At 51.1% G+C, this 26,556-nt stretch overlaps 8 protein-coding genes; 5 read left to right on the top strand and 3 right to left on the bottom strand.

Annotated features, from left to right (window-relative positions):
- Nucleotides 1-258: 258 nt before the first annotated feature.
- RCC_07787 (uncharacterized protein) lies at nt 259-2,538 on the top strand (the record flags this gene model as incomplete). XM_023773041.1 has 12 exons in its annotated part: nt 259-326; nt 536-689; nt 743-820; nt 875-918; nt 975-1,130; nt 1,319-1,467; nt 1,553-1,632; nt 1,687-1,880; nt 1,932-1,993; nt 2,041-2,116; nt 2,166-2,192; nt 2,277-2,538. The coding sequence occupies 12 exons, from the start codon at nt 259-261 to the stop codon at nt 2,536-2,538; spliced, it is 1,350 nt and encodes a 449-aa protein (XP_023628809.1).
- A 472-nt stretch (nt 2,539-3,010) lies between these two features.
- RCC_07786 (uncharacterized protein) lies at nt 3,011-4,345 on the bottom strand (the record flags this gene model as incomplete). Its single annotated transcript, XM_023773040.1, has 1 exon — nt 3,011-4,345. One exon carries the CDS (start codon nt 4,343-4,345, stop codon nt 3,011-3,013), a length of 1,335 nt encoding a protein of 444 aa, XP_023628808.1.
- A 990-nt stretch (nt 4,346-5,335) lies between these two features.
- RCC_12221 (probable DigA protein) lies at nt 5,336-8,307 on the top strand (the record flags this gene model as incomplete). XM_023773039.1 has 2 exons in its annotated part: nt 5,336-8,169; nt 8,223-8,307. 2 exons carry the CDS (start codon nt 5,336-5,338, stop codon nt 8,305-8,307), a joined length of 2,919 nt encoding a protein of 972 aa, XP_023628807.1.
- A 407-nt stretch (nt 8,308-8,714) lies between these two features.
- On the bottom strand, nt 8,715-9,344 carry RCC_07784 (uncharacterized protein; the record flags this gene model as incomplete). XM_023773038.1 has 3 exons in its annotated part: nt 8,715-9,056; nt 9,109-9,187; nt 9,244-9,344. The coding sequence occupies 3 exons, from the start codon at nt 9,342-9,344 to the stop codon at nt 8,715-8,717; spliced, it is 522 nt and encodes a 173-aa protein (XP_023628806.1).
- Nucleotides 9,345-10,242: 898 nt separating this feature from the next.
- RCC_07783 (uncharacterized protein) lies at nt 10,243-10,954 on the top strand (the record flags this gene model as incomplete). XM_023773037.1 has 3 exons in its annotated part: nt 10,243-10,401; nt 10,452-10,636; nt 10,717-10,954. 3 exons carry the CDS (start codon nt 10,243-10,245, stop codon nt 10,952-10,954), a joined length of 582 nt encoding a protein of 193 aa, XP_023628805.1.
- Nucleotides 10,955-13,338: 2,384 nt separating this feature from the next.
- On the top strand, nt 13,339-17,403 carry RCC_07782 (related to cation translocating ATPases; the record flags this gene model as incomplete). The annotated part of the gene is made up of 1 exon (XM_023773036.1): nt 13,339-17,403. The coding sequence occupies one exon, from the start codon at nt 13,339-13,341 to the stop codon at nt 17,401-17,403; it is 4,065 nt and encodes a 1,354-aa protein (XP_023628804.1).
- Nucleotides 17,404-20,748: 3,345 nt separating this feature from the next.
- RCC_07781 (uncharacterized protein) lies at nt 20,749-22,286 on the bottom strand (the record flags this gene model as incomplete). XM_023773035.1 has 2 exons in its annotated part: nt 20,749-22,077; nt 22,137-22,286. 2 exons carry the CDS (start codon nt 22,284-22,286, stop codon nt 20,749-20,751), a joined length of 1,479 nt encoding a protein of 492 aa, XP_023628803.1.
- Nucleotides 22,287-22,685: 399 nt separating this feature from the next.
- RCC_07780 (related to proteins containing regions of low-complexity) lies at nt 22,686-25,499 on the top strand (the record flags this gene model as incomplete). XM_023773034.1 has 4 exons in its annotated part: nt 22,686-23,439; nt 23,495-24,451; nt 24,501-25,118; nt 25,183-25,499. The coding sequence occupies 4 exons, from the start codon at nt 22,686-22,688 to the stop codon at nt 25,497-25,499; spliced, it is 2,646 nt and encodes an 881-aa protein (XP_023628802.1).
- Nucleotides 25,500-26,556: the final 1,057 nt, after the last annotated feature.

The following is a 26,556-nucleotide window of genomic DNA, read 5'->3' as shown; positions in this document are numbered from 1 at the left end:
GACTTAGTAGGGGAGGATGTTCTTAAAGTCTCCACTTAAGAACTGAGCATATATGCCTAAGGCTTAAGTAGCCACGTGACTTAGGCAGGACTATATAGCCGAGGAATTTTCCCTTAAGTAAATTCAATCAGAGTTCATCCATTTTAGAACAATCGAGCGGGGCGGCAGGACGTCATGGCTCGGACCTTCGGCTCTTTTTTGACGAGACGCGTTTTCCTCTTCCCATCACCACATCCTCCCTCCACAACACGAAAACACATGCTGCATATTGCATCTTGGATGTATGTGAATGCAAGGGTGCCCGCGTTTGAAAGACAAAGGAGATGGTGAGTTTACATGAGCCTCACGGGTGCTTCAACCCAGACAAAAGAAATCGAAGCTCAGAACGCCGGATTGGTTGCATTCTTGTCTCTTTGTTATCTCGCATGAGCAACCAGAACCCGTCTCGCAAGCTACTGGCATTGTCCTAGAATGTGAAATTCTCCGTCTCGCTCAGCAATCTTGCAAAAGCACGATCTCATGTACACCGACCTAGTCAAATTCCTGCATCTCGAACCTGTACGAGGACCATCGTCATGAACCGCGCGGCCGTCAATGTCCTCCCTCCGAGTCAGTTCAATACGTGGCCTGCCTGGCTGCGGAGAGTTCTGCGGAGAGATTCAAGTGGTATTGAGCCGCAGTGGGAGGGTGTGAGTCCCGGCCGTTTCTCAATTCCAAAGTACTGTGCTGACGAAACATGTAGAGCTGGCTCCTTGCCTCCGGGGGAGGTGGCACAGCATCACTTTGGGTCACGTATGATGAGGCAAATAAAGTCAGTGGGGTAAGTTGTCACTGTGAGTTGGAAAGGAAGAAATCCTGCTGATCTGGTCTGCAGAGGATGGTGGTAAAGTCGATGGTCATGTCGCACCGTGATTGGTGGTATGGATCACTGCGGAGAATGTATCGTCATGTAGATGCTAATAGTGCGTGCAAAGGGATCCTACTCTCTGGTCTGATGGGCTAAATGCTGTTGGATATCGCGACTTTGCTGCTCCTATCAACCACAATCATCCACAAGAGGCCATTATAACTCAGCGGCTCACACAGAACGTTGGCCCTCCAATTGCTCCTCAGACGAAAAATCCTATATGGTGAGTACGGGCATGCTCGATGGCCCACGATAATGCATGATAAGTAGACCTGTCGACGTGAGACTCTCATCTTAGGCCTCATATTATGATGTTATCATAAGAATCTCACAGGTCTGCTGATAATTCCATCCGGATTGTCGTAGTTCAGTGCAGTGGCTGCGCAAGGCTGATGCTAACGAAGCTACCAGTCAATATCTTGGATACAGCGCTATCGATCAACAAAATCGCCGCTGGAAGCTATACCTTGAATTCTGTCCCTTTGGAACTCTCGATGGGCTTCACCTAGAGCTCTTCCAAACCGGGAGGCAGACCTTTCCAGAACCTTTCGTGTGGTATGGTAAGGAATGATCGCCATATGCCTGACTTGGGGTTCTGCTAGACCATCGTCGAGCAATCAATGGATTATTGGCTAATTGGCACAGTGGCCGAGCAAGCTCTACTCGCAGCCAAGATCTTCGAGCAAGGTGACACTGCCGCAGGAGTTCCTGGTTGGAGACCGCTGGTAAGTCGCGACATCAAGACTGAGCCGAAAGATTAAACGATTTACAGTCAATAGGTCCACAGAGACATCAAGCCGGCCAATGTACTTTTGGGAGAAAGAGATACGACCCAATTCCGACACTACCCTCGCCTGAAGTTCTGCGACTTTGGCCTAGTGTGCGAAACTGACGAGAACGATATCGTCAGCAACCCAATTGAGTTTAACGAAGTGGGCACGGTTGGTTATCGTCCTCCAGAGCAGAAGTTATGGTCAGGTTGGACGATAGAACTCTAGTCAAAGCACAGCTAACGGGGATTCAGGTACAAGAAAAACGGCAAGATGGACTTCAATCGCAGGCTGTCTCAAAAGACCAACGTCTGGGGTGAGCGGCATGATGTTCCTGCTTGCAACCTGGCTAACCTATAGTAGCGATTGGTCGCTTGTGTTGGGCTCTTAAGAGCGGTATCCGCGGCTTCAATGCTGAGGAACCCGATTACAATATCATGTAGGTTGAACTACAAATGCTCGAGGGCCTTGTCTGACTTTGTTCACAGCAACGACCGCGTCCCACTGACTCTTGGGTAAGTCACATATCTTTTCCGCCCTGTCCTGCTCGATAATATGGGATGCCCTCAATATAGAATGCAACGCTAATTTTGTCGCAGAGGAGGAGAGCCAGAGCTTCGCGACTTCATACTCGCCTGTTTAGCTTTCGATCCGGCCCAAAGACCCACGATTGATGAGGCACTTGCTCTAGTTCGATCGCCTGTAACTGGACGTGACAACTTTTTAGGCATGCGGACTGCGCCAGTCGCGATACATCTGTCTCGAGATCCCAATCCCGATAAACTAGATCCTTATCCAAGGGATGAACATGACCCCTATCGACTTAAACTCGCAAGAGGGAGTCTTCCTCCGCGCCGATGAGAGGCGATGGTCGACTGAAGAGATTGGTGCTCAAAGAATTACATGGTCGGACCATACGCTCGAATGTCAGTTATTCTCGTGTTACGAGTGTTCTATACGAGGTTTCTAGAGAATGGTAAAATCACACCCCCTACAAAAATCGCAACGCTGTGAACACCTTTCCCTCATCAAAAAAAGCCCACGGCAGGTGCCCTCGGAGAGCCGCCGGAGGCAAAAGTCTTGCATTTCGCAAGTCTGATTCTAATTCCCACGAACTTCGCATGATCATTTAGGTGCTATGCATTCTTTCGTATCAGGCTGTTGCGCTGTCAATATTCGCCCAATGATCCGCTTTCGTATGTGACCATTCCACTTTCCTTGCATGCTCAGTGCTCTTCGTGCTCTCGAATAATGGGCATCGAGCTCATGCGCAAAACGGGAATTACATGCCGCTACCTGCTGGAGCCCAGAGTAAGCGCAATTTTCGCTGAGCTCACTGCATTTCTCTGATCTGCTTCTTGGTCATCTTGCCCTTGATTGACATGCTGGCACCCCCCATGACCTTGTCGACGGCATGTTCRACTGACGCTCCGTTCTGCCCCATCTTCCAAGCTCTACTGTCTTCATTCTTGCCCGCGTTGTAGTTCTTGATGACCATGTCGACATCGGATACCTCATAACGCGGCATGGATAACAACGGGCTACTCTTGTTCTTGACCATGCGGCTTTCGACTGCTGCGTCGRGCTTGTCGATAGCTGCGCTGCGATTTTCCATGCCGCTCATGCGGGCCCAACTCAAGAGGCCAGACAATAAACCAATATCCAGAGAAATATCAGGCAAACAGTCARGCTTGGCGTATTCCGAATTCGTGTAAGCCTGATCCTCGTTGCAAATCCGAGGCCAATACTTCTTATTTAGCACGTTGGCAAGCTCAGCTCCCCAGAAGGCCTCGAGCTCGTGGATCACCTCCCTCGAGTTTGCCCGGACTGGACCCTCTGTCTTCGCTCGACGCATGGGTGCAGTAGCGACAGAAGTTTCTTTTTTTCTCTGATCAGAAATGACCAGTTTGTTGTTGACCTTCTGCCAGCCAGCCGTGAGCTGCTCCTTGGTCAGATCTTTGTGTTGTGCCTCTGGGCCCGCGGTGAGACGAGAGTTGTTACTTCTGCTGGGCATCGCAACTTCTTCCTTGTATCCATCCATTCTGAGTGATTCCATGGCCGGGTGGCCGCTAAGTTTGCGCACAACAGACTCTCCGTTTGCTTCCACGGTGCTAGAAGCGGCGCGCTTGCGCGAGGCTGGAATTTTGTGGTCGCTGACTTCTGGGGCATGAGCTCTCATATGATGACGTTGACCTCCTCCTTTGCCTTGAGCGACGCCACTGCTAGGAGCTCCACTTGGCGGCTGCGAGAGGGAGCCCTTGCGCGCAGTGCGACTTGGGGGCTCTTGCGGATCATCTCCGGGCTGATCAGTGGGTTTATATGGCTGCGCCGCACCGAGATCCCTGACGGCTGGACTGCTTGAGACCTTCTCTTTGCGCGAGCTGGAAGTGCGAGATGGGCCTGTGCGACCGACCGGCGGGTCAGGACCTGGGTCCTCGAGCATTGCGCGGCTTGAAGAATCATCGACATGCTCTTTGGGGTGTTCCGTGCGCTTTGCGCGCTTAGGCCGCGCGAGGACTTCTGTAGAGCCTGATGTGCCAGGGCGCTCTCCTTTGTCGTCGCGGCCGCCATCCTCCGGCTCGGCTTTCCGCTTGTTGTTCACCTTACCCTTCGAGTTCTTTAGCCAACATATAGGGGAGAGAGATAAGACCTGGACACGTACCGCCATTCTGGCGATGCTGATATTGGTGCACGGACTGCCAATGACAAAGAACAGTCCGTTGTGCAGGTCAAGCAAGGTATGCGAGATGACAAGAAATGGGATCGACTGCGGGTGGTGGTGGGGGAACAAATTTAAGCCTCGAAGTTGAGGAAATGTCTGTGGAGGTGTTGGTGCTTCGAGGTGGGGGACCCTCCAAGTCCCAAATCCGCGGGAAGACTAACTGGAGATTCACCTACCTAGTACCAATGACCTCGTTGCCAGGACGACGGTCTTTTGACCTCTCCGCACTCCAAAACTCGACTTAGCGTTCAAGATATGGTCACTGAAGCTATGAGGGTGGCAGGTCTCGCATTCTAGCCAGGCCCGCATGCTGATAGTGCGTCTGGTCTGGCAATGTATCAATGGATACAACCAAGGACATGTTGGGGAGGTCTCAATGAAAAGACGCTGCTAGCAGGGTAAGAATCTAGTAGTTGTATCAGGAGGCGCATGCTTTTGCATAACTGCACATCTGTGATATGTCCACCAAAGTAGTAATATCTTTGGTTCCCGGCAAGGCTGGGGCAAAGACTTTTGTTTCATTGTACATGTGCCCTAGTTGGACTCATCTCTTCAAGTGGAACTCCGTATGTAGAGACCGTTGCCAATAGTATTCTTGCGATTGATTCTTGCCGCATTGATATCTCTTGCAATCGAGCGCAGTGTTGTAAATATGGCCAGTCTTCGAGACAGCTCTTCGGCTAGAGGACCAGATGCCTGGAGAAGCAGATGCAAGAGAGTTCTGCAGTAGATCCTCTGGGCATAATTGGCGTAAGTTGATGACAGAACATGAGGATAGTCGGAGTGAAAGATGAGGTGAAGTTGAAGATTGAGTTGGAGATTTGGGCCGTGCGGCGCCAGCTCCGGAGGAAGGTGCACTACACACACTACCTCACATAGGTGAGCTCCAGTCGGCAAGACATCATTGTTGACTTATTCTCCAACTCGGACAATGCCATGGCGACCAGTCCAGGCGGCGGCTTCATTGCCGGCATGTACGAGGATGTCCAACTCCCCATCTTCGACGTGCAAAGAGTGCAGATGCGCTTCGACATCTCGGCCGACTTTGTGGCAGCGCAGGTAGCGAACAATGTTCTAGTTCTGGCCCTGTCCACGGGCAGGATCCTACGATTTGATCTGGACAATCCCGAGGATATCGACGACATCGACCTTCCCAAGCGACCGGCAGAGATTGGCGTCATCAGGAAGCTCTTCCTCGATCCATCGGCTTCACACCTGCTGATTACGACGACGCTCGGCGAGAACTACTACCTACACACTCAATCACGACAGCCCAAAGCATTGGGCAAGACTCCCAAAGGAGCTCAAATCGAGAGCGTGGCATGGAATCCCTCCCAACCTACAGCTTCAACGCGCGAGATCTTGCTGGGGACGGTGGACGGCAGTGTCTATGAAACCTTTATCGAGCCCAGCGCCGAATTCTACAGGAGTCAAGAGAAATACTTCCGTTTGGTATACAGTCCGCAGGAAGGCCCAATTGTAGGCCTACATGCGGATGTGTTGTCCACTCGCCCGGAGACAAGGAGGGTGTTGGTCGCGACACAGCACAAGCTGTTCCACTTTGTTGGCAGAACGGGTGGTCGTGGATACGAATCCAATGGATCCATCTACGCGAAGCTGTTCGAGAGTGAATCTCCTACGGTGCATGAGGTGGATCGTGGCTCCGTCACATCGCCTTCCTGTCTGGCGACATCGCCTGATTCCCCGAATGTGCCTGCCGCTGGGGTAGACGGGGTGAGTCCAGAGCGAGCATACGCCTGGCTCAGCACTCCAGGGATCTTTCATGGAGATCTCAAAACCTCTGCACCAGATCTCATCTCGCTCGGCAAGCAGGTCTTCCGGGAATCAAAGACATTTCCCCAATCGAAGCTACCACCTATACAGACAGCAGGCGGCCGGAGTCGGGTTACTCAGCCCCCGATATCCTCCATGATACTGAGTCAATTCCACATATTGGCTTTGGTAGAGGGACGGCTGACGGGCATCAATCGATTGGACGAGACTGTCGTCTACAATCAGCAGATCCTTGAAACTGGACAGGCAAACCTAGGGCTCTTCGCAGACCACCAGAAAAACACAYTCTGGATGTTCACCGCCCAGGAAATCTTCGAAATCGTGGTCACAGATGAAGCGAGAGATGTGTGGAAGATCATGCWCAACCAAGGCCAGTACGAGACCGCTCAACAGTATGCCAAGACGCCGGAACAGAAAGACGCCGTTGCGTCAAGGACTGGAGATCATCTCATGTCACAAGGCAAGTTCGCAGAGGCGGCTGTGATTCTAGGGAAAAGCAGCAAAGCCTTCGAAGATGTTGCGCTTGCGTTCATCGACAAAGGTGAGCAGGATGCTCTTCGGAAGTACCTGCTTGTAAAGCTGTCGGGCATGAAGAAGGCCAGCATCATGCAGCGAATGATGCTCGCAAGTTGGCTGCTGGAGCTATACATGGCGAAGCTCAATCAGCTTGATGATACCATCTCGACTAGAGCTGAACTTACTGCAAGTGGATCAGGAGCTACCTCCAGCGACACGGAACAACAGCTTTCCAACATTCGCAAGGAGTACCAAGACTTTGTCTCGAAATACAAGCCCGACCTCGATCGCAAGACTGCGTACGAGATCATCAGCGCGCACGGCAGAGAAGAAGAGCTATTGTACTACGCAAATGTCGTCGAGGATTACAACTACGTTTTGTCATACTGGGTGAATCGCGAGCGATGGAACGAGGCCATGACTGTACTGAAGAAGCAAACCGATCCGCAGATGTTCTATCGCTACAGCAGTGTTCTCATGGCGCATGTCGCCGTCGAGCTCGTGGAGGTTCTCACACGACAGACCAACTTGGACACAAAAAAGATAATACCGGCTCTTTTAAACTACAACAAGATCGCTGGCACCACAGTTCCGCTGAAAGAGAACCAAGCGATCAAATACCTCCGGTTCTGCATTGATCGCGAACTTTCCAGCGAACCGGCCGTCCATAACACGTTGATTTCAATGTACGCAGCGCACTCGACACGCGACGAAAGCGCTCTGTTGTCTTACCTGAAGACTCAAGCAGATAGAGGATATTACGATGCCGACTTTGCACTGCGTTTGTGCATCGCCCATAAGAGGGTGCAGTCTGCGGTGCACGTCTATGAAATGATGCATCAGTACGCTTCTGCCGTCGAACTCGCACTCAAATACGATGAAGTCGAGCTCGCTGCTAGCGTCGCAGATCAGCCCGGTATTGATGATGCGCTGCGCAAGAAGCTGTGGTTAAAGGTCGCCAAGAAAGTAATTGGTCAGAACAAAGGGATCAAATCTGCTATTGAGTTTCTCAAGCGATGTGAACTACTGCGAATCGAGGATCTCATTCCATTCTTCCCTGACTTTGTGGTCATTGATGACTTCAAGGAAGAAATCTGCGCTGCTCTAGAGGATTACAGCAGGCAGATTGACGAGCTGAAGAGAGAAATGGACGAGAGTGCTAGCACGGCGCAGCACATCAAGCAGGATATCAAAGCTTTGGATCAGAGGTATGCGATTGTGGAGCCGGGCGAGCGATGCTGGAAGTGCAGGCTTCCACTCCTAATGAGGCAATTCTTCGTGTTTCCTTGTCAACATGCTTTCCATGCAGACTGTCTTGGGGAGATGGTCATGCAAATCGCCGGCATGGGCAAGGGAAAGAGAATCAGGGAATTACAGAAGGAAATAGGACGCGGTGTTGCGCTTGGGACAAGAAGGGAGGGTATGGTGCGCGAATTGGACGGCCTCGTTGCTGGAAATTGGTAGGTTGTGACGTTCTCCTTGTTGCGACGAGGGTGTGGCTAACGTGGAGCAGTGTCCTTTGTAGCGAGATGGCGGTCAAGCAGATTGATGAGCCATTCATCACTGCCGCTGATGACGAGAATGAGTGGGCACTATGAACAGAGCTGTCGCTATGATGAATTTTTCCGATACTGACGGAACCTGTCGAGACGGCGTCCTCAAAGCCATCCGAAGGCGCGCTCTCACTGGAACAACCAGTTCTGGAGCTTCTAGCATCCTGTCCAGAAGCACAGTCACGCATCCTTAATAAGGAGCTGGGATCTCTGGTCTTGTTGGACATCTCCCATATTAACACCCCTGGCTATCAGACCAATACACAATGACAATATCCTAGCCTCAAGGCTCCTCCTTGAGTTGATCCAGTATGGCGCAATGAACTCTCATGATTGTCTCAATAATGTAAGAAGGCAACTCTCAAATGCCAACTCGCCAATCCGCAACTGACGCATCAAGATCTCATAGTCGGTCGCCGAAATCTCCCGTCCTCGTACACAAATGCCATGTCTCAAGCCTTCAATCCAAGGCGAGCCCGCTCCATTCCAACCCTCTCATCCAGCAGCTCAGTCAGTTCCGAATACGCCTTGATAGCACCTCTGCGCGGTCTCGTAGCCAAAGACTCCACAACTCTCGCATGCGAAGCCCAGATCACCGTCACCTCCCTGGCGTCGGCCTCGTTGTCTGGAATGATGATCCTGGTAGGCTGGATGTTGAAATGCTTGAGAGTGTGATACCACATTACACTCGACTCGAGGTCGAAAGCGATGCTGTTGATGAGAGAGTGTGTGACTGGGTTGACCGGGAGCCATTTGTGGAGAGAGTTCGCGGTGGTCATGGTGAAGATGTTGTTCTTCTCTTGGGTCAGCAGATGGTCTGGGAGATTGAGTGTTCATGCGGCCTACTTCAAGCCAGATAGGGACGACTTCTTCGCGCATTTGGTGGCTGGTTTGCGCGAATGCTGGAGTAGCGCAGTCGGGGCCGCTGGATGTGGAAGGTCAGTCGAGGTTGTTTTTGGTGATGCGCGGAGGAGCACTTACCGGACGATGATCTTGTGTGCTCGAGCGACAACGAGGCTGTAAATAATGTTTCTGATTTCGGGCGGCATGCGGAAGAGCGGTGACCTCTGCGCGGTCGCCATGTTTGGTGATGGTCGATTCGGTCGGGCGCGTCGTTGATGCGAGGTGAAGTTATCGGTTGGTGATGTGAAGGTTTACGATGATTTTTGCACGGCTCATGATTGGAACCACCAGGTGATGATGATATTTCGGAGCTTCCCACAGGTTGGCCAAGTGAATGGAACATCCATATAACCCTGACCTCCCGAGCTGTCTCGAATACTTGGACCTGGATTTGCAGCCCAGAGAACCATCTACGTGTATTTCGGCGGTCTTTACCTTACTTCATTGTGGACACTGTAAGCCACCAGACATTAACTACATAGACCTGCACACGACATCCACAATCTTGCCACACTCCTCGTCTTTCTGGCCTACAGCCTAGCAAATGTTCAGCTTTTCGAGACGGCGGCAACATTCAACGAAATGCATCCGTCGAATCTGAGTCGGTCCCACTCGGATGCGTGAAACCTGAACCTTGTGTTGTCAAATACGTCTCTTTGATCATGGGGGCTTTGGAATTATCTTTAGCATTACGACCTATGTTGGAACCCGTCAATGAACGGATATTGATTCAGGACCGCATCTATTCCTACATGTTCGATCAGCCTATCGTCAACAAGACGAATCGATTGCTGCGGTTGTTCAGCCGCAATCCCAAAGAAGATGTCGCTTAGGCACACCCATGCCGTCGATCATTGGTAGTGTATTGGGATACCACCGGTGAGGCTGAAGGAATGCAGCTCTCTCGTAATGAAGTCGAATGTTTGCTATTTTTTCACTGTTCTTTAGCCGAGTGCCGCCTACACTAAGATGGTAGCGCGATGGTAGCCTACGTCAAGGCAATATAAGAAGAACCAGACATCCAGCACTTGGGACATTGAGAAGCACCCTTCACAGATTCTCATCATCGACGACACCATGCAATTCACCCTCATCTCTGCCATTGCGGCTCTTACCGCTATAGCTTCTTGCTCGCCCGTGGCTATGCCTGATGCGTTCTCGACTACCTTGGAGACCAACACTCTCAATGCTCGCCAGAGTAACTGTACCGAGTACTGCTCGAACAGCGCTGGCTGTGTAAGTGTTTGCTGCCGTTCTAGAAGAGACCAGTTGCTAACTTTCTACAGGTCTGTACGGTCCGACCATCGGATTGCTCTGAGTTCTACACCGTTCAGCCTGGAGACACCTGCCTTACCATCGCCAAGTCACTCAGTAAATTTACTGTAACTCAATTCTACCGCTGGAACCCCAGCATTGGCCGGAGCTGCTTCGGATTGCAAGCTTACGTGCCAGTTTGCATTGCGACTCCTTGGTTAGTATTTCTTTCTTTACGAGAAGCTTCGACCTTCCTCACCATRAAATGGATATGCTAACGCCCTTGGTCGGCTACAGGTACAACTATGTCCCTCCCGTTCAGCCAGAGTTTGGAACAAAGTACACACCAGATCAGACTCCTGTTCCATTGATGCCAAACATCATCGAAAGCTGCCAGTTGTTTGAGTATATCAAGCCAGGGAAACGGGTCGATGAGCTGGCAGCCGAGAATGGCTTTGAGATTGATGATTTTGCCGCGTGGAACGGTAACAGCACCAGTGCGTGGGCGTCTAACTGGGCTTGCGTCAAGGCTTGAGAGGTCGCATCTGATTGAGCACCGTCAATTGCTGGGTTAAGACTCGTATCGAACGATGGGATGCATTGTCCTTTGTTTGCATCACCAGACGTCAAAAATATCTTGTTTAAGCGATCGAGCCGCTGCAGAAATTACGATACGCGACTATCAAAATTTTCCCTTGATCATCATGCATTATGGTGGGAGTAGATCTATGTTCAGGCTCTACAGCACACCCCACGCTCATCCCACCCAAGGCTCCACGCTCTAAAAGTAAGACCTGCAGCTTTACCCACCACCCTCGTGCCACCCCGAAACTGTCGCACGAGCGGTTATAGGCTCGGAATGCCTTGGACAGCGTGAATCGCCACTTCAATTTGCTGTTTAGTGGAAAGTGCATCGTGAATGGCTGCCTGAAATGAAACCTGCTCAAAGACTGCGGTGTGGGGAATTCGCTGTTCAGTTGGATACGCGTGGCTGACCGCAGGAGTGATGCGCGGTTAAAGTGACGCTGTTGTGGATCATGCATGAATGTGTGCATGCAGGTATCCAGATAGAGATTGAAATATGGGGAAGAGTGGAGAGTTGCGACTTATAAGTATCAGATGAGCTCGCGATCATTTTTTTTGGTCTGGCATAATTGACATTGGGACGATAACGATTATTCACTACTGCACTCTGGATATTGTGGTACGCCAGAATCTTAAAGGACGCCGCCGGAGTTCGAGAACGAAACAACAGCAGGTTTGACTCCAAATCGTGTCACAAATATGCCGTGCTACGAACTCACGGTCCACTCTCTCCTTGAACGGCTTGCACAAGAGGATCTGGATGCGGCGGAAGAGCTGCAAAAATTTGAGGAGAGAAGCGGGAGTAGTCGAGCATCATCATTCTCCTCGATTGCTTCCACGGAAACAGAAAAATGCCGGGGTGAATCCCAAAACGAGATCGACTTCACCAACTTTGGTCGCAAGAGCGCTGTGGGACACAATGTACCATAGTGTGAAGTGGAATATGCATCGAGCTTTGAGCTGGCGGCTCAAAAGTGACCGAGCCGAGACGTTGGATGCCTGATCTTGGGTTGGGCAAAGCCGCGCTGGGTGGTGCCGCTCAGGTGGAAGCAAGGAAACGAAGAGAAGTGCCATTGATGTGGCGCCGATTCCACGCACGTTGAGCATGGGCAAGGCTTCGTGAATCTCGCAATTCTCAGAAATGCTCTTCAAGCCTGAGGGCGAAGCGCCTTGCCGCTCGGTGAAAGCACGGGCGATGACCCATGTTTGCAACAAAGGTGGCAGGAAAACTGAAAGACTGGCTTCAACACGTCTTTTCCACGCATAGCGAAGAGATATTGAAGGCCATAGGGTGGCGCGTCCGGGGATAGAGGCTAAGTTCGCAGAAGCTCTCCCTTACAGGAAGGTCCAGTGAGGTTTAATAGAAAGGTCAAATAGTTGGCCTGTATCCATCTATCGCAAAGTTGGCCAAGATGTCCGTCGTATGGAAGCTCCAATCGTCAAAGGTTCACGCAGCAATGTCATCCAAATCTCAGAGTGCTTGATTCTCCATGACGGCTCCCGTATACGACAGCAGATTCTTTTCGAGATTCCAGCGACCCATGTCCTTTTTGATGCGACTGAGAGCTAGGAATTGCAAAAGGTGTCGCGAGTAGGCTTGTTCAAGTCAGGTATTCAAGCGGTGAGCGCTCTCGGGTGAATGCTGCCTTGGAATTATGTCTTGAACGACTTTCCTCTCAGGAGCGGGGTCTCCCTATCATGGACCGGCGCACCATCAGCACCTCCACACGACATATTCCAGCGAGAGAGATAGTCGTGCAGTCTTCGATCCGAGCTGGCTGGCCTGAGCTAAGGCCGGCTCCAGCTATTTAATACGTCCATTTCGAAATTCCAGCCTGGATAGGAGATCTCCCGTTGGACCTGAGGTTCCTATCGTATGCGAGGAATTGCCGTAGAGTGCGGGGACTTTTGGGATCGAAGGTGGCTCATCACGTACAGGAGCGTCCGGCGAATCCTCTAGCTGATGGTATCGTCAAGCTACCGCGGGCGATTTCTTTTGTATACACTCATGGTCTCGAGGATAGCGGCCGTTGTCAAGAAAGTAGCATGAAGTGCTTTCGGTCCCGATCTTGCTAGGAGTCGCCTGTCTTTATTTGGAGATGGTCAAGACAGTTCACGGCCAGAAGCATTATTACCTGACTCAACACACTTTGGCAGAATCCATTAGCGCCAGCGGGCCCTGCCGCCGCTACTATATCGWCCCGGCGCGACATCATGTGCAAATCTAGAGAATATCTCACACACAGCAAACGAGCACCGTGTAGACGCACGGAATTGCTCAGGATGGTCCAATAGCGACCTTCTCACAGAGACCTGTGTCTCAACAATTTACACATGGCACCCGCCTCCAGGAGCCACTCCCCGGCTATCATGGACGACGACGATGAGGTTGAGCGGCGGAACAGCACGGCACGATACCGCCGACCGTCGACCATGAGCGGGGTCAGCTTTCTAGGCGACGTCGAAATGGCCCAAGACGAGATATTCTCAGGGCCAATGTCCGAGAGCGTCCCGACCGCGTCAAGCTCCTTTCACCACCGCCGATCGCGAGCAGACTCCAATGTCAGCTTCACCTACTACGAGGAAGACCGCGATTTCGATTCGGAGGAATTCGCCGAAGAGGCGATATACGACGAGGAGGATAGGCTAGAGAGTCAGAGCTTGAATGGCGAAAACACGTTCTTGGAGCCAGAAATTGAATTCGACGACAGCACCGAGGATGCTTCCCTGGAGTCGCGGCGACCGAGCAGAGGGAGCAGGAAAAGCTCCACATACTCCCGCAGCTCACGTACTACAAATGGCTCACGACCGTCTACTGAACAGCCGCTCTTGCGGCGGCATCACTCTGGCGACTCCGATGTCAGTGGCTTCAAAATGGGCGGTCGCGTCAATCAGAAAATATTCATTCTCAATGAAGACATGACCATAGTCGTAGCGGGCTTCACGACCTCCTTGATCGGGTTCGCCGTCTACGTGTGCATCTGTGTGTTGACCGGCGGAATTGGATATCTCCTGTTCCGCTGGCTTCCCAAATGGCACGTCCGGCTCACGGGGAAATCTACACCACTTGCCAAATGTGACTGGGTAGTCATCGAAAATCAGTGGGGGGAGATGGCGGTCCAAGATCTCAGTAAACAGGAGTTCGATGGATCGTTATCCTCCGTCTTCGGACACAGCAGGGCCAAGATGCAGGAGTATGACGAGTATGATGACCCGGTCATGGATGAGCTGCGTATTCTTGACTACCGCTACATCCGATTCTGCTTTCATCCTGTGAAGGACAAGTTTGTTCTTGGGAATACCTGGAAAGATCCCACCTGGACAGACGTCACCGCAGTGAGAGCTGGTATTGATGGCGAGGAGCAGGAGATTCGTGAGCGCATCTTTGGAAARAACGCCATTGACATCGAGCAGAAGACCACGGGCCAATTGCTTCTCGATGAAGCGTTTCACCCGTTCTACGTCTTCCAGATTGCCAGTCTCATACTATGGTCTATGGATGAGTACTACTACTATGCCGGATGTATCTTTGTCATATCCCTTGTCAGTATCGTTACTACACTCATTGAGACTAAGGCGACTATGAAGCGCCTGCGAGATATTGCGAGGTTCGAATGCGATATTCGTGTACTTCGCGCTGGATTCTGGCGATATGTGGATTCCAGCGAGCTTGTACCAGGTGACGTTTACGAAGTCACGGATCCAAACCTTGGGCAGTTCCCCTGCGATAGCATTCTGCTCTCCGGCGACTGCATTGTCAACGAAAGCATGCTTACTGGCGAGTCGGTGCCCGTTTCAAAGACTCCGGCCACGGACGAGACCCTCGACATGCTCAACTTGGGATCATCAACCATCCACGCAGATGTTGCGAGGCACATGCTGTTCAGTGGTACCAAGATTATTCGTGCCCGACGCCCACAAGAGGACAAGAGCGACGAGGCCGCTGCTCTTGCACTCGTTGTCAGAACCGGTTTCAACACAACTAAGGGTGCTCTCGTTCGCTCCATGCTCTTCCCGAAACCGTCCGGCTTCAAGTTTTACAGAGACTCTTTCCGATACATTTCCGTCATGGGTGGCATAGCCGCCATCGGCTTCATAGCGTCCCTCGTCAACTTCATCCGTCTGGGACTTGAGCCGCATCTCATCATTGTCCGCGCTCTCGATCTCATCACAATCGTCGTTCCACCGGCCTTGCCTGCAACGCTGACCATTGGTACCAACTTTGCTTTGGCTCGTCTCAAGGGCAAGCAGATCTTCTGCATTAGTCCGCAGCGAGTGAACGTCGGTGGAAAGCTCGACGTCATGTGTTTCGATAAAACTGGTACGCTCACGGAAGATGGCCTGGATGTCTTGGGTGTGCGTGTGGTATCTCGTCCGGCCAACAGGTTCGGTGAGATCCTCACAGAGACCTCCACCCTTCTTCCCGGTGCTACATACGAACGAGATCCAACCATGGACTACAACGCCAACAAGGCTATATTGTATACCATRGCTACTTGCCACTCTCTGCGCATTGTCGATGATGAATTCATCGGAGATCCTCTCGATCTCAAGATGTTTGAGTTTACCGGCTGGCAATACGAGGAGGGCGCAGAGCATGCTGGGAATGGCGACGACGATGAAGAGCTCTCCCTGTCTCCTTCAGTAGCTCGACCGCCACCGGGAATGGAGTTCGACATCGACGAGGACCAAGCATCACCAAACAGCAGGCGAGCCATCGAGCTGGGGGTACTCAAGACTTTCGAGTTCGTTTCGCAGCTTCGCCGTGCCAGTGTCGTTGTTCGTCAATTTGGCGAAAAGAGCGGTGACGTTTATGTGAAGGGAGCGCCCGAAGCCATGAAAGGAATATGCCGGCCAGAGAGCTTCCCTGCGGATTACGATGATTTGCTGGCGTACTATACCCACCGCGGATACCGTGTCATCGCATGCGCAACAAAGCACATATTCAAGCTCAACTGGTTGAAGGTCCAGAAGATGAAGCGGGAGGATGCCGAATCTAACCTCGACTTTGTTGGATTCATTGTCTTCGAGAACAAACTGAAGGACACAACAACCGGAGTCATTGAGGAGTTAATGGAGGCCAACATCCGGACTGTGATGTGCACAGGAGACAACATCCTCACCGCCGTCAGCGTTGCTAGAGAGTGTGGAATAATCGACCGCTCTGCTCATTGCTTCGTCCCTCGCTTTATCGATGGAGACGCCCACACAGCCCTCTCCAAGCTCACTTGGGAGAGTGTTGACAACCCGGTGTATCAACTCGACGAAAATACCTTGAAGCCACTTCCTCCTCCAGTGGATCACGATTCATCGCTGCCTTATGATGTGGCAAACCTACGCAACTACTCAGTCGCCGTCAGCGGGGACGTGTTCCGTTGGATTATCGACTTTGCCTCGCCTAAGGTGCTTCGCGAAATGCTCGTCATCGGTCAAGTCTTCGCTCGAATGTCACCTGATGAGAAGCACGAACTGGTCGAAAAGCTCCAAAGCATAGAATACTGTGCCGGCTTTTGTGGTGACGGTGCCAATGACTGTGGAGCGTTGAAAGCCGCAGACGTTGGCATTTCTCTTTCCGAAGCGGAGGCCTCGGTTGCTGCGCCCTTTACCAGTCGCGTGTTTGACATCTCCTGCGTACCAKAGGTCATCCGCGAAGGGCGCGCCGCTCTCGTCACGAGCTTCAGCTGCTTCAAGTACATGAGTTTGTACTCGGCGATTCAGTTCACCTCTGTGAGCTTCCTCTATGCCTCCGCCTCCAACTTGGGCGATTTCCAATTCCTCTACATTGACTTGCTCCTGATCCTCCCGATTGCCATTTTCATGGGCTGGTCAGGACCATACCCAGAACTTTCCCGCAAGCGACCCACGGCAAGCCTGGTTTCGCGAAAGGTTTTGACGCCGCTCATTGGTCAAATCGTCATTTGCGTCTTGACACAATTCATCGGATGGTGGTTTGTCAGGCGTCAATCCTGGTATCAGCCACCCATTCTGGATAAGGACCACTCCAACTCAAAGAATTCTCAAAACACCACCCTTTTCTTGGTGTCTTGTTTCCAGTACATTCYCTCGGCCATTGTCCTCTCAGTCGGCAAACCTTTCCGGCAGTCGATGCGCCATAATCTCCCATYCGTCATCACAATGCTGGTGGCATTGGCCATTTCAGCGTACATGCTTTTCGACCCAGCGCCTTGGCTGGAGGATGTCATGGAACTCACATTCCTATCACAATCTTTCAAGATCTTCATCCTCATACTGGGGCTAGGCTCTTTCGCGGTGTCGTACCTGTCCGAAAGGCAGATACTCCCCCGTATTGCGAGATTGATTGGGAAGGCCATCCATCGCTTTGGACAGCCGAAAAAGAGGAAGGAGTACAAGATCATATTGGAAGATATGCGAATATAGTGGATGTTTTGTAAATAAAGAGACGGTGGGCAATCGCTGCCCAGAAGCTGAAATAAACCACAGTCGTTTGAGGAAGAGCGCAATGGAGCATCGCAAGCACCTCAAGTCGCAACGTCGCATCATCCCGTCGCTTTCATGATTCCCCGATCCTGCTTTCCCGTAGAGGGCAGTCAGAACCAAAACCACAGGGTAGTCCATATGAGCACGTTGTTCGGTACCAAGATCACTCTCCAGCGACGATGGATCTCGGAGTCACGGTGTGGAGAGGATGTTGCCTCTACACGTACGAATAGCACTCACAAAATCGAGATCGCCAAGCGGGCACACGAGCTTTGTATATCCATGACATCGTCTATTGATTTCTCAATCAGAGGATTATCGCACGAACGGAACGACCATACTCGGAGCTGATTGCTCGCAAGGTCTGACGTATCATTCAACCCCATTGTCTGCGCCTTCAACCAAGACTTCAAGCTATTCGGCTCTCGCAGCCTCCGCATTTCCAGGCATCGGGACATTTCGTGGGCGCGGAGACGGCTTTGCAACTTCCTACTGGTCCTACACGGTGGAGCGAGCGGAGCTGCATCTATCGCTATTGCTCGAGGTGTGGAATACGTGGATGTGCCGGAACGCGTTTTGAACATCCGCCCCGCTAGCGAAGAGAACCACGCGAGGCCTTGYGGGGTGGCGGGATCTTCATCCAATGGGCCTACAGGTTGTGTCTCACCTCACCCGTGCCAGGGTTCGATTAAAGTGCTCTGTCGCGTGAATCGCGGTGAGGTACTAACGTTATCTCGAACGGGATGCCAAACCCGATGCGGGGCCGTCAAAGCCAAGCAGCAATGCGATGTAAAGCCCTTAGGACTACTTGCCTCAGCGATGTCTCGATCTGGCGTCAGTATCCATGGTTTCCCGATGGAGTTCATCAAAAACCCTGCACGATCGCATCAGGGGAACAGAATGGTCAGCTGCACTTTACATACACACATTCTTATCATGTGCAGTCAACCAAGTCGGAATTATGCTCCGACAATGCGATGATCAGATGCTAGAGCTCGCAATACCACGGCGCACCCACGCCATACACCTCGATTATTCGCGGGGTTATTTCAAGCACAATCGTCAAGCTAAGATCAATTAACCTTTTCCCTATCGTGGTTGTTCTCTATCATCGCTCACACGTGGCAATATCCATGCTCTTCGGAATACTCGCTGGTGTTCGCGCGTAGGATCTTCCATGCAGGAATCACAATTTGACCATGGAAGATGAAATTTGACGAGATCCCTAGACCAGGACTTACAAGACCGGTTAAAGCACTGCATGTGCTACTCTCTTCTCCCGTCCCGATAAAAAGCGCTTTGGTCACAATCAGGATCGTGATTTAGCTTCACGAACGTCTCACTTGGTCATCTCATCACATTCCCCCATTCCACTACGAAGAACACCTGATTCCTCGTCCCGTTTTCTTCGATCTCCACTCTCGCCTCGCGTATAGGATGGAGGAAGCACTGAGGAGTATCCGAGACATTCATTAGTTGGCTAGTGTGAGTTACGTTCGCGTTGTGGATCGATCGCCACGTTATCAGTGAACCAAACGTGGTTGCAATGCTCCTTTGATGTCTCAGTATGTTGCAATGGTAGACTGGTGTGTTCGAAATGATGATCAAGGATGCTTGACCGATGTACTGATATACTGCTCGCGGTGGTTCATTTATTTCTTCATATCTTTTCGTTCGTGTTGGAGGATTCACACCACACAATGTTATTCCTGCAACCTAACACTTGTTCTCGTCCCATGCAGGACCAAAAGGCATTATTATCTTCCAGCTGCTCTATCCGTTCCAGTATCTCTCTCGAGACCAATTCCACCCTGAAGGAGAAGATTGGCGCGATCAAAAAACTTCAAGAATCCCACAGCTCTCTCCGACTCAGCGAAGGGCTACACAAGCGAGCACGACGATACCTTTCCCGTAGGCTACCTGGACAAAAACCTCCCAAAGCAATTCCAGTAAGTCTTACAAGCAGCCTCAATAATCATTCAATACATCTCCTAACAACATCAAAGCCCACACCAAACGACATCTCCTTCACATACACCATCGTACCCTTAAATACCCCCCCAAACCCCACGCAACCACTATCAAAACCCAACAATGGAGAAAAAGAAGCAGCAGCAGAAACAGCCCTAATAATCACCTTACAAAAATCCGCAAGCAACAACAACATCCAACAAACAATCGAATCCGCCCTACGAAATTTCCCTGCAGACCACATTTTCGTCATCGGGAACGATGGCAGTGAATCTCCAATCAACAACAACAATATTACCAGTAGGATATGTGCCTGGTTCGGGGTACGATATATTTGGCTCCCTACAACATCTAAACTCGTCGCTCAATACGTTGGGTTACTTGCCGCGAATCGTTTTCGGTATTGTTTGTTTATAGCTGAGGACGTGGTTCTACCGAGGGATTTTCCTGTTCTGAGTGATTTAATCGAAGACAGTTGGTTTGGAGATGGAATGGCGCCTTTAGGAGGCATTGGATACGCTTTGCAGACCACGGGGGAAGAAGAACCTCGGATTCACGAATACTCCTCGTCAAGTCTGCCGGAGAATTTCTTTAATAGATCCTGGGACGGCGGTTGTTCGGCGTTTCCTCATGGAAGGATTTCTTTGTGGGAGCGTGGTGTTTTGAAAGCGTGTTTTGAAAGGCATCCTGGTTTTGGGAAATCGGCGAATTGGTTTTTGGGGATTAATTTGGGGATTGTGCTGAGGAGGAAGGAGGRGGGGTTGGGGGATTTTGGGGAGATGGTGTAGTGTGAGTTTGGGGAGTTCTTGTGTGGACTGGACTGTAGATGTCTTGATTGATCCCTTGGGAACAAATGAAATTTCCAATTATGGTGGTCTTGAAAGCTGCCAGTTTTGTTTGAGTCCTCGGTTTGGGCTTTGTGGTTGAACAGGGGAGTAAGTGCGGCAGGCATACTTTACAAATTCGCATGTATAGTCTACGGTCAAGAATAGGGTAGCGTTCATGCTTCGAAAACATGTAGCCAGCCATTCGATGCCTACTTCGTACATACACGTTGGTCCGCTTCCATGTTCAATTCTCAATATCGATTGTGCACCTCGCGGGGCGGGGCGGATCTCCTGGGTTTTGCTTTGAAGAACAAATGGCCAGTGTCCCGTTGGGCATGGATGAACCATTTAACGTCAACCCTGGCTCCCATAGGCAAGGAGAGCTTAATCGACAATTCCAAAAGCATGGCATCAGATTTGCTGAAAGATTCCAGCCTTATGAATTGCACACGGGCGTGTGTCCGAAATCTCGACCGGCACGACACGGCTAGTAGAACGACCGACCTCCTGGTGGACCGCCACCACGACCTCCTCTATATCCATCGCCCCGATACGCACCGCCTCGATCGCCTCCTGGACCTCCGCGACCATTGTGCCATCCACCGCCGCCTCTGCCGCCACGACCACGCCCATCGCTGTATGCGCCGCGGCCACTGTATCCACCTCTATCACCGTATCCACCTCGATCACTGTATCCGCCACGATCACCGTATCCGCCTCGATCGTTGAAGCCGCCTCGATCATTGAAGCCGCCTCGATTAGATGCCAAAGCACGTGCACGCTCAATAGCAGTATTGACATCGCCCACTCCTCCGCCCTCAATAAAAGGCACACCGGCATATCCAATGGCCTTCTCCATGAACCTCTCCCTGTTAGCCTCGGCCTTTTGAAGCGCATCATACGTGTATCCATAGTAGTTTCTTGTAGGTCGCTCTGGGTCCTTCCAGACCTTGTTACCCATCGGGTCGATGTCCAGCACAGCTTCGGGATCCGTGTAGTCGTCAAAAGCATGCAGCATTTCCGTGTATAGCCAAGTCACATCCTTCTGCAAGTCCTTATCTGCCTCAAGACCTCCGCCACGAAGTTTGAAGCCGCCTCTGGGTAAGCCACCCGCGCGCAAAGGAAAGCCTCGCGTGTTCTTGAGGTGCAATCCATTCGCTGCTGGCAATTCATGCCAAGGCGCGCCAGGATCGTCTTTCACGCCGTGGCGATCGGGGAGTACCCAGCGATGTGCTTCCTGTTCTGCACGTTTCCGGTCTGCTACTTCTTGTTCTTCCACTAGCTTGACACCTTTGAGAATTTCAGCAAATGGACGGGTGTTAACCGCATTGGCCATGGCAGTCATCCCGTCAATCTCCTCGGACGGGAAGAGGCCAATCGTCCGCCATTGTGCAATGAGCTTGAGAAGCGCTTGTAGCTGAGGCTGGTCGTCTCTGTGCAGTCCGGAGCATGCAGCAAGTTCGAACAACTTTCGTAATACTTTTCGACCATCCGAGAGAATGGTGGAAACTTCAGCAGCTTCGAGGTGAAGTGGAATTCTCTCTTGCGACGACCAATGATGGAGCGTGGCAAGAATGTCGTGCAAGAGGTAGACGATGTGCAGCCTTTTCGCTGCCGATAGCGGTGGCTGCTGCATGATGCCACCGTCTTTGACATATCCCAGACCTTCATCTTCATTCAATGAGCTCGGAGCGGAAAGTTTCCAGTCTGTTGGCCGCGGTGTGAACAATTTGCTCATGGAAATCAAGTACTCGAATAGCGCTGCTGTCCGGGTTGGAGAGCCAACAATGTATTTCAAGATGTAGCGTTTGCAGAGCTATAATGTGGTCCTCGAATGAGCAAGCCAAATCAGGTACAGTTCGATATGGGACAGACCTGGACGTTGTGATGGGTGCAAAAGTTGAATGTTTTGTTCAAAAGTCTGGCCAGAGCTTGTGCTTCGTTCTCTCTCACGGCAGGCCGCAGGCCACGAACAAACTGTTCGCACGCCTGCTTGATGTTAGTGACTTCCATACCGTCCTGCATGTTGGTTGTTGATGATGATCTGGCGGAGTGATGTAGGTAGTTCTACTGCAAGCAGGAACACGGAGCAGGGATGTGGAGAAGCGCTCGGCGCCGATCCCGTCCTGTCTCATCTCCACTGTCCCGTCGGGATTAAGGTGGACCCTGACGTGGACCCTGAGATTTAGCGATGACATCGCCCAACCTTGAATGTTTTGTCTTCAGGCACGAGGTACATGTACTTTGCGAAGCTGCCGGTGTTTGTGAGGCGCGAGAGAACGGTGACGGCAAACACCCACGTGCACTTACAGATGTGTACTCGCGACATATGAGATGTGACTTTCCACTCCAACACCCACCTGCCCGCCGTGACATTTGACCACGGGCATCAGCATCAGCATCCATCCACCACCACCCGACGATATGGGCGCCTCGGAGTCGAAATTAGCGTTCAAACAGTCCATCTTCCAGCTCTCAAAGGACGAGGAGATCCATCCCGAAGATACTTTATGGTCACAGTTCTACACGCTGCCGGAATCCGCCGACGACGTCTTCTCGCTCTGGTCACCAAACGATTTACACAATCTTACCCGCAAGAACAGTCGCGATGCGCAAGTTGAGCCCAGAAAGAACTTGGAAACACTCGTATACAGTTTGGTGGCACGATTGGTGAAGCTACAGACCGAATTTGATCTCCATGACGGCAACCCAGAGCAGAGGAACGTGGAGGTGGTGAATTGCATGCGGATCATCACCCGTCTGTTTCCCTTCATCTACGAAGCGCATCATTTGCGAGAATGGACGGCCCGTTTCTTTTGGCAGCCGCGTCGGCCAACATACTTTTGGGACCACAAGCATGACCGGCCTGGTCGTTTGTTCGATGGGCTAGAACCAAGCAAGGGGTATGCGATTGACCAGTTGGAAGCCACGATTGGGCCGCCTTTGGGCGAGGTGCTTGTGAAATGTGTGGTCAACTACTGCTTCTTTCCTGGATTTACCATTCCAGCGCGAATTGGAGAAGACGGACAGGCGGAAAAGGCAGTCAACGTGAGGGTGTGGCAGACGGGGATCGGCAGCAGCAAGAGCTTGGGTTGTTCGAGAGAGAATGAAAAGCATCAGCAGGAGACTGTGAGACTGTTACTCACCATATCAAGTCTGGCGATGTATATCCCACCGAGTGAGTGCGAGTACAAGGCTGTGGACTGATGATTGCTAACGATCTTGCACTGCAGGCGATGTCGCTGCTTCAGACATTCAGCCTCTCACGTACATGACAACTCGACTGGAGAAACGGGTGGTGAATGGACTGCTATGCTCTCTGCTGAATACTGTTCTCAAGTACAATCCAAACTTGTGGTCAGCCCTTTCCAATGTCAATGGAGCCTTGGACCTTGCCACTGGTGCCAACGAAGCGAAGAAGATTTTGGTCACAAACTCCCTTCATTTAATCCTCGTATTGGCGATTTATGATCCACCCACAGCGACGAAGAACCAGTTTCGTCAATCTTTGAGCAGCCTGCATCGACCAGATGATCTCCAGTTCATTCAGACCGGGCTGAGCACTGTTCTTTCACAGCCAGTATCTACGACGGGAAACTTCACGTACACGATTGGGAAGGATAGAGCCTTGCCTTGGGCTCCGGAAATGATATCTCTTCTTTGGGAGCTCCTGCAAAGTAACAAGCGCTTCCGACGTTATCTTATCGAAACGGGATGCGCGCTTGATTATGTTGTGCTTGTGCTGTACTACGCACTCGACGCAAAGGACGACGCTGCGAAGCATGGAGTGTTGAGAATGTGTGTGTTTGTGCTGCAGACACTCAGTGCAGAGGCGGTCTTCGCAGCCAAGCTGAACCAACCCTTCAAGCATATGGAAACGCTGCCTGTCTTGATGAGAGTTCCACACTTCCATGGCTCTTATGCAGACTTTTTGGTCTGTTCGATCCACACCATCTCTCAGACCGTCCAGCGGCGTCCGGAGCTCGAGAGTGTGTACCCTGCGCTAGTGGCCATCATCAGGAATGTTGTACCGTCGCAAAAGAATCTGGCAAGGGCCACAAGCTCCAAGATGATGAGTCTCTTCGAGATGCTCTCAAGTCCGGGTTTTCTACTTGCGAATGATAGCAATAATACCTTGCTGATTGGGTTTTTGGAGGCGTGCAATGAGATTCTAGCCAACCATTCAAAAGGCATGCCACAATCTGATTACCCTCACTTTCCGGTCTGACGTGTCAACAGATAATCCTCGCTTTATTGAAGTACTCGTCGCAAATCGTTCTCGCTTCAAAGCGCTACGAGCTCTCACCGTCGAAGGTGCGACGGCCGAAATGGAGCGCCAAGCACAGGAAAGAAAGGATCAGGGTACCACAGACTCGCAAAGTGTCTCGCGAGCAGCGTCGTTGGATGGTAATCTGAGTCCTGTATCCACAAGGTCTCCGTTATTGGGTATTGTTCCTGAGGATGAACGCTTCGCAATTGGCGACGATGATGACGAGGATGATATTGGCGACATGGCACGCCCAACCTCACTCAGCGAAAAAGCCAAAGGAAAGCAACCCGAGTCAAACTCGAGAGGTTCGAGCGTCTCCAAGGCCACGTCCACAAGCAGCTTGCAACCTTTGATCATACCAAAACGGGATGGTCTAGGTGCTGGCTTCCAGCCCAGTCAAGCCTGGCTCGAAAGCTGGTATTCACGGCTACCGTTGGGCCCCATTTTTGAGATAATAATAGACAAGGCCGAAGCCAAGGCACCGCAGAAGAATTGTTCTAGCAGGTCGACAGAATCCAGCCGAACGAGCACAGATGAAGCGAGAATCACCAAGCGAGATGTCATGGAAGATAACGGTGGCGTCGCTGGTAAGTTCCATTCCTTTTCCATCCCACAAAAGCCAACAGACTGATTCATGTATCCCGCACGCAGAAGACCCAATTTTGAAATCCCCTCTAGCGACGAATTTCCAATGGACATCCGTAGCCATCGGCTGGTATACCGCTCTATTATGGAGTAGAATCTACCTCCAAGAAGCAGAAGCTTTCCAGGGTTCCGGAGGACTGTACAGTAGTACGAATGTCGTCCTCTTTCGCCGTTCGGCTGGCAGTTATCAGGAGATTAGTCTGAGAAGTCCAAAGGGGGCTATTGATGCTGTGGGGCAGTCTCTTGCGCAGAGGATTAGTAGTTTTTCACTCTCGGGGGCGGAGGGGGATGGGAAGGTTTCTACTTCTTCTCCTGCTGCTTGAGGTGGGATGTGGGATGGGGGGTGGTGATACCTATGTCTTGATCTTATTTGTTGAGAGAGGTTTTTGTTGTGGGGTGTAGATGGMGGKGTGAAGGGGGTGGAAAGAAAGTGCTTGTAATAATAAAAGTATAGACCTTCCTGTTCGTTTCGTTTTATTCTTTTCGCCCTTGCACTTAGGGTGTGGTGTCCGTCTCGCTTCTACAAGGTAGTGAGTTACGCGTAAGTTAACCAGTTCTGCTACCTACTTTGCAATTGGATTTCTCTTCAGAGCTAGGTAGTAATGCCCCTATTAGTATCCTGAACTTGTCATATAGTAATAGTAAGGGAAGTCTTCATTCGAGAATGAGAAGATGGAGTACGGTAGAGCATAATCGCGTAGTGCGTGATGAATTATTCTTACTAGGTATAATGGGATATAGAAGGTATCGCCCTGCTTTTAGATCGRGATAATTTTGCTAGGACTAAACTCTTTAGATGGATGATTAAAGCCTTCTTATGGCGATTTAGAGAGCTCGTGGCTAATAATAGGAGTTGCCTCGTTAGGGATTATAAGTTAGAGACTACCTTAGTAGAGTAGGATTTGTAAACTCGGGTATAATTAGGATGCAAGGTTATGTTGTGTACCTTTCTAGGGAGATTAATGATGATGATGATAATAGCTGGTTAGTTGGTTTGAGGGTTTGAGGGTTTGATTTTCAGTCGGTTAGAGATGTCGGCTAAGGGTTACCCTTTCTGAAAAAAGATGAGATAAGAGAGGGTCGGAGGGGAAGTGTAGGATGGAGTAAATTAAATCATTTCATGTTGCGTTTGTTAGGTGGAATGGGTATGCTGGGAAGGTTCTCTTTGATGCCGGGGTTCTTGGTACTTAAGTATTGTACATGAGTATTTGGAGGAGGTTTCTCTCTGAGGACATACTTTCTCTGTCATCAGGCTTGGAATTTAGACCACTCCCTCCATCACCCCCCAACCACGCGCATTTCACACACGATACCCGTCGTCGTCGTCGAAAATGCTCCACCTTCCACCACCCCTCTAAAAACCCCCCAACTCCATCCCTC

This window comes from Ramularia collo-cygni (genome assembly GCF_900074925.1).
Source record: "Ramularia collo-cygni strain URUG2 genome assembly, contig: RCC_scaffold12, whole genome shotgun sequence".
In the NCBI taxonomy this organism is placed as follows: Eukaryota; Fungi; Ascomycota; class Dothideomycetes; order Mycosphaerellales; family Mycosphaerellaceae; genus Ramularia; species Ramularia collo-cygni.
This window is presented reverse-complemented; position numbering and strand designations above follow the sequence as displayed.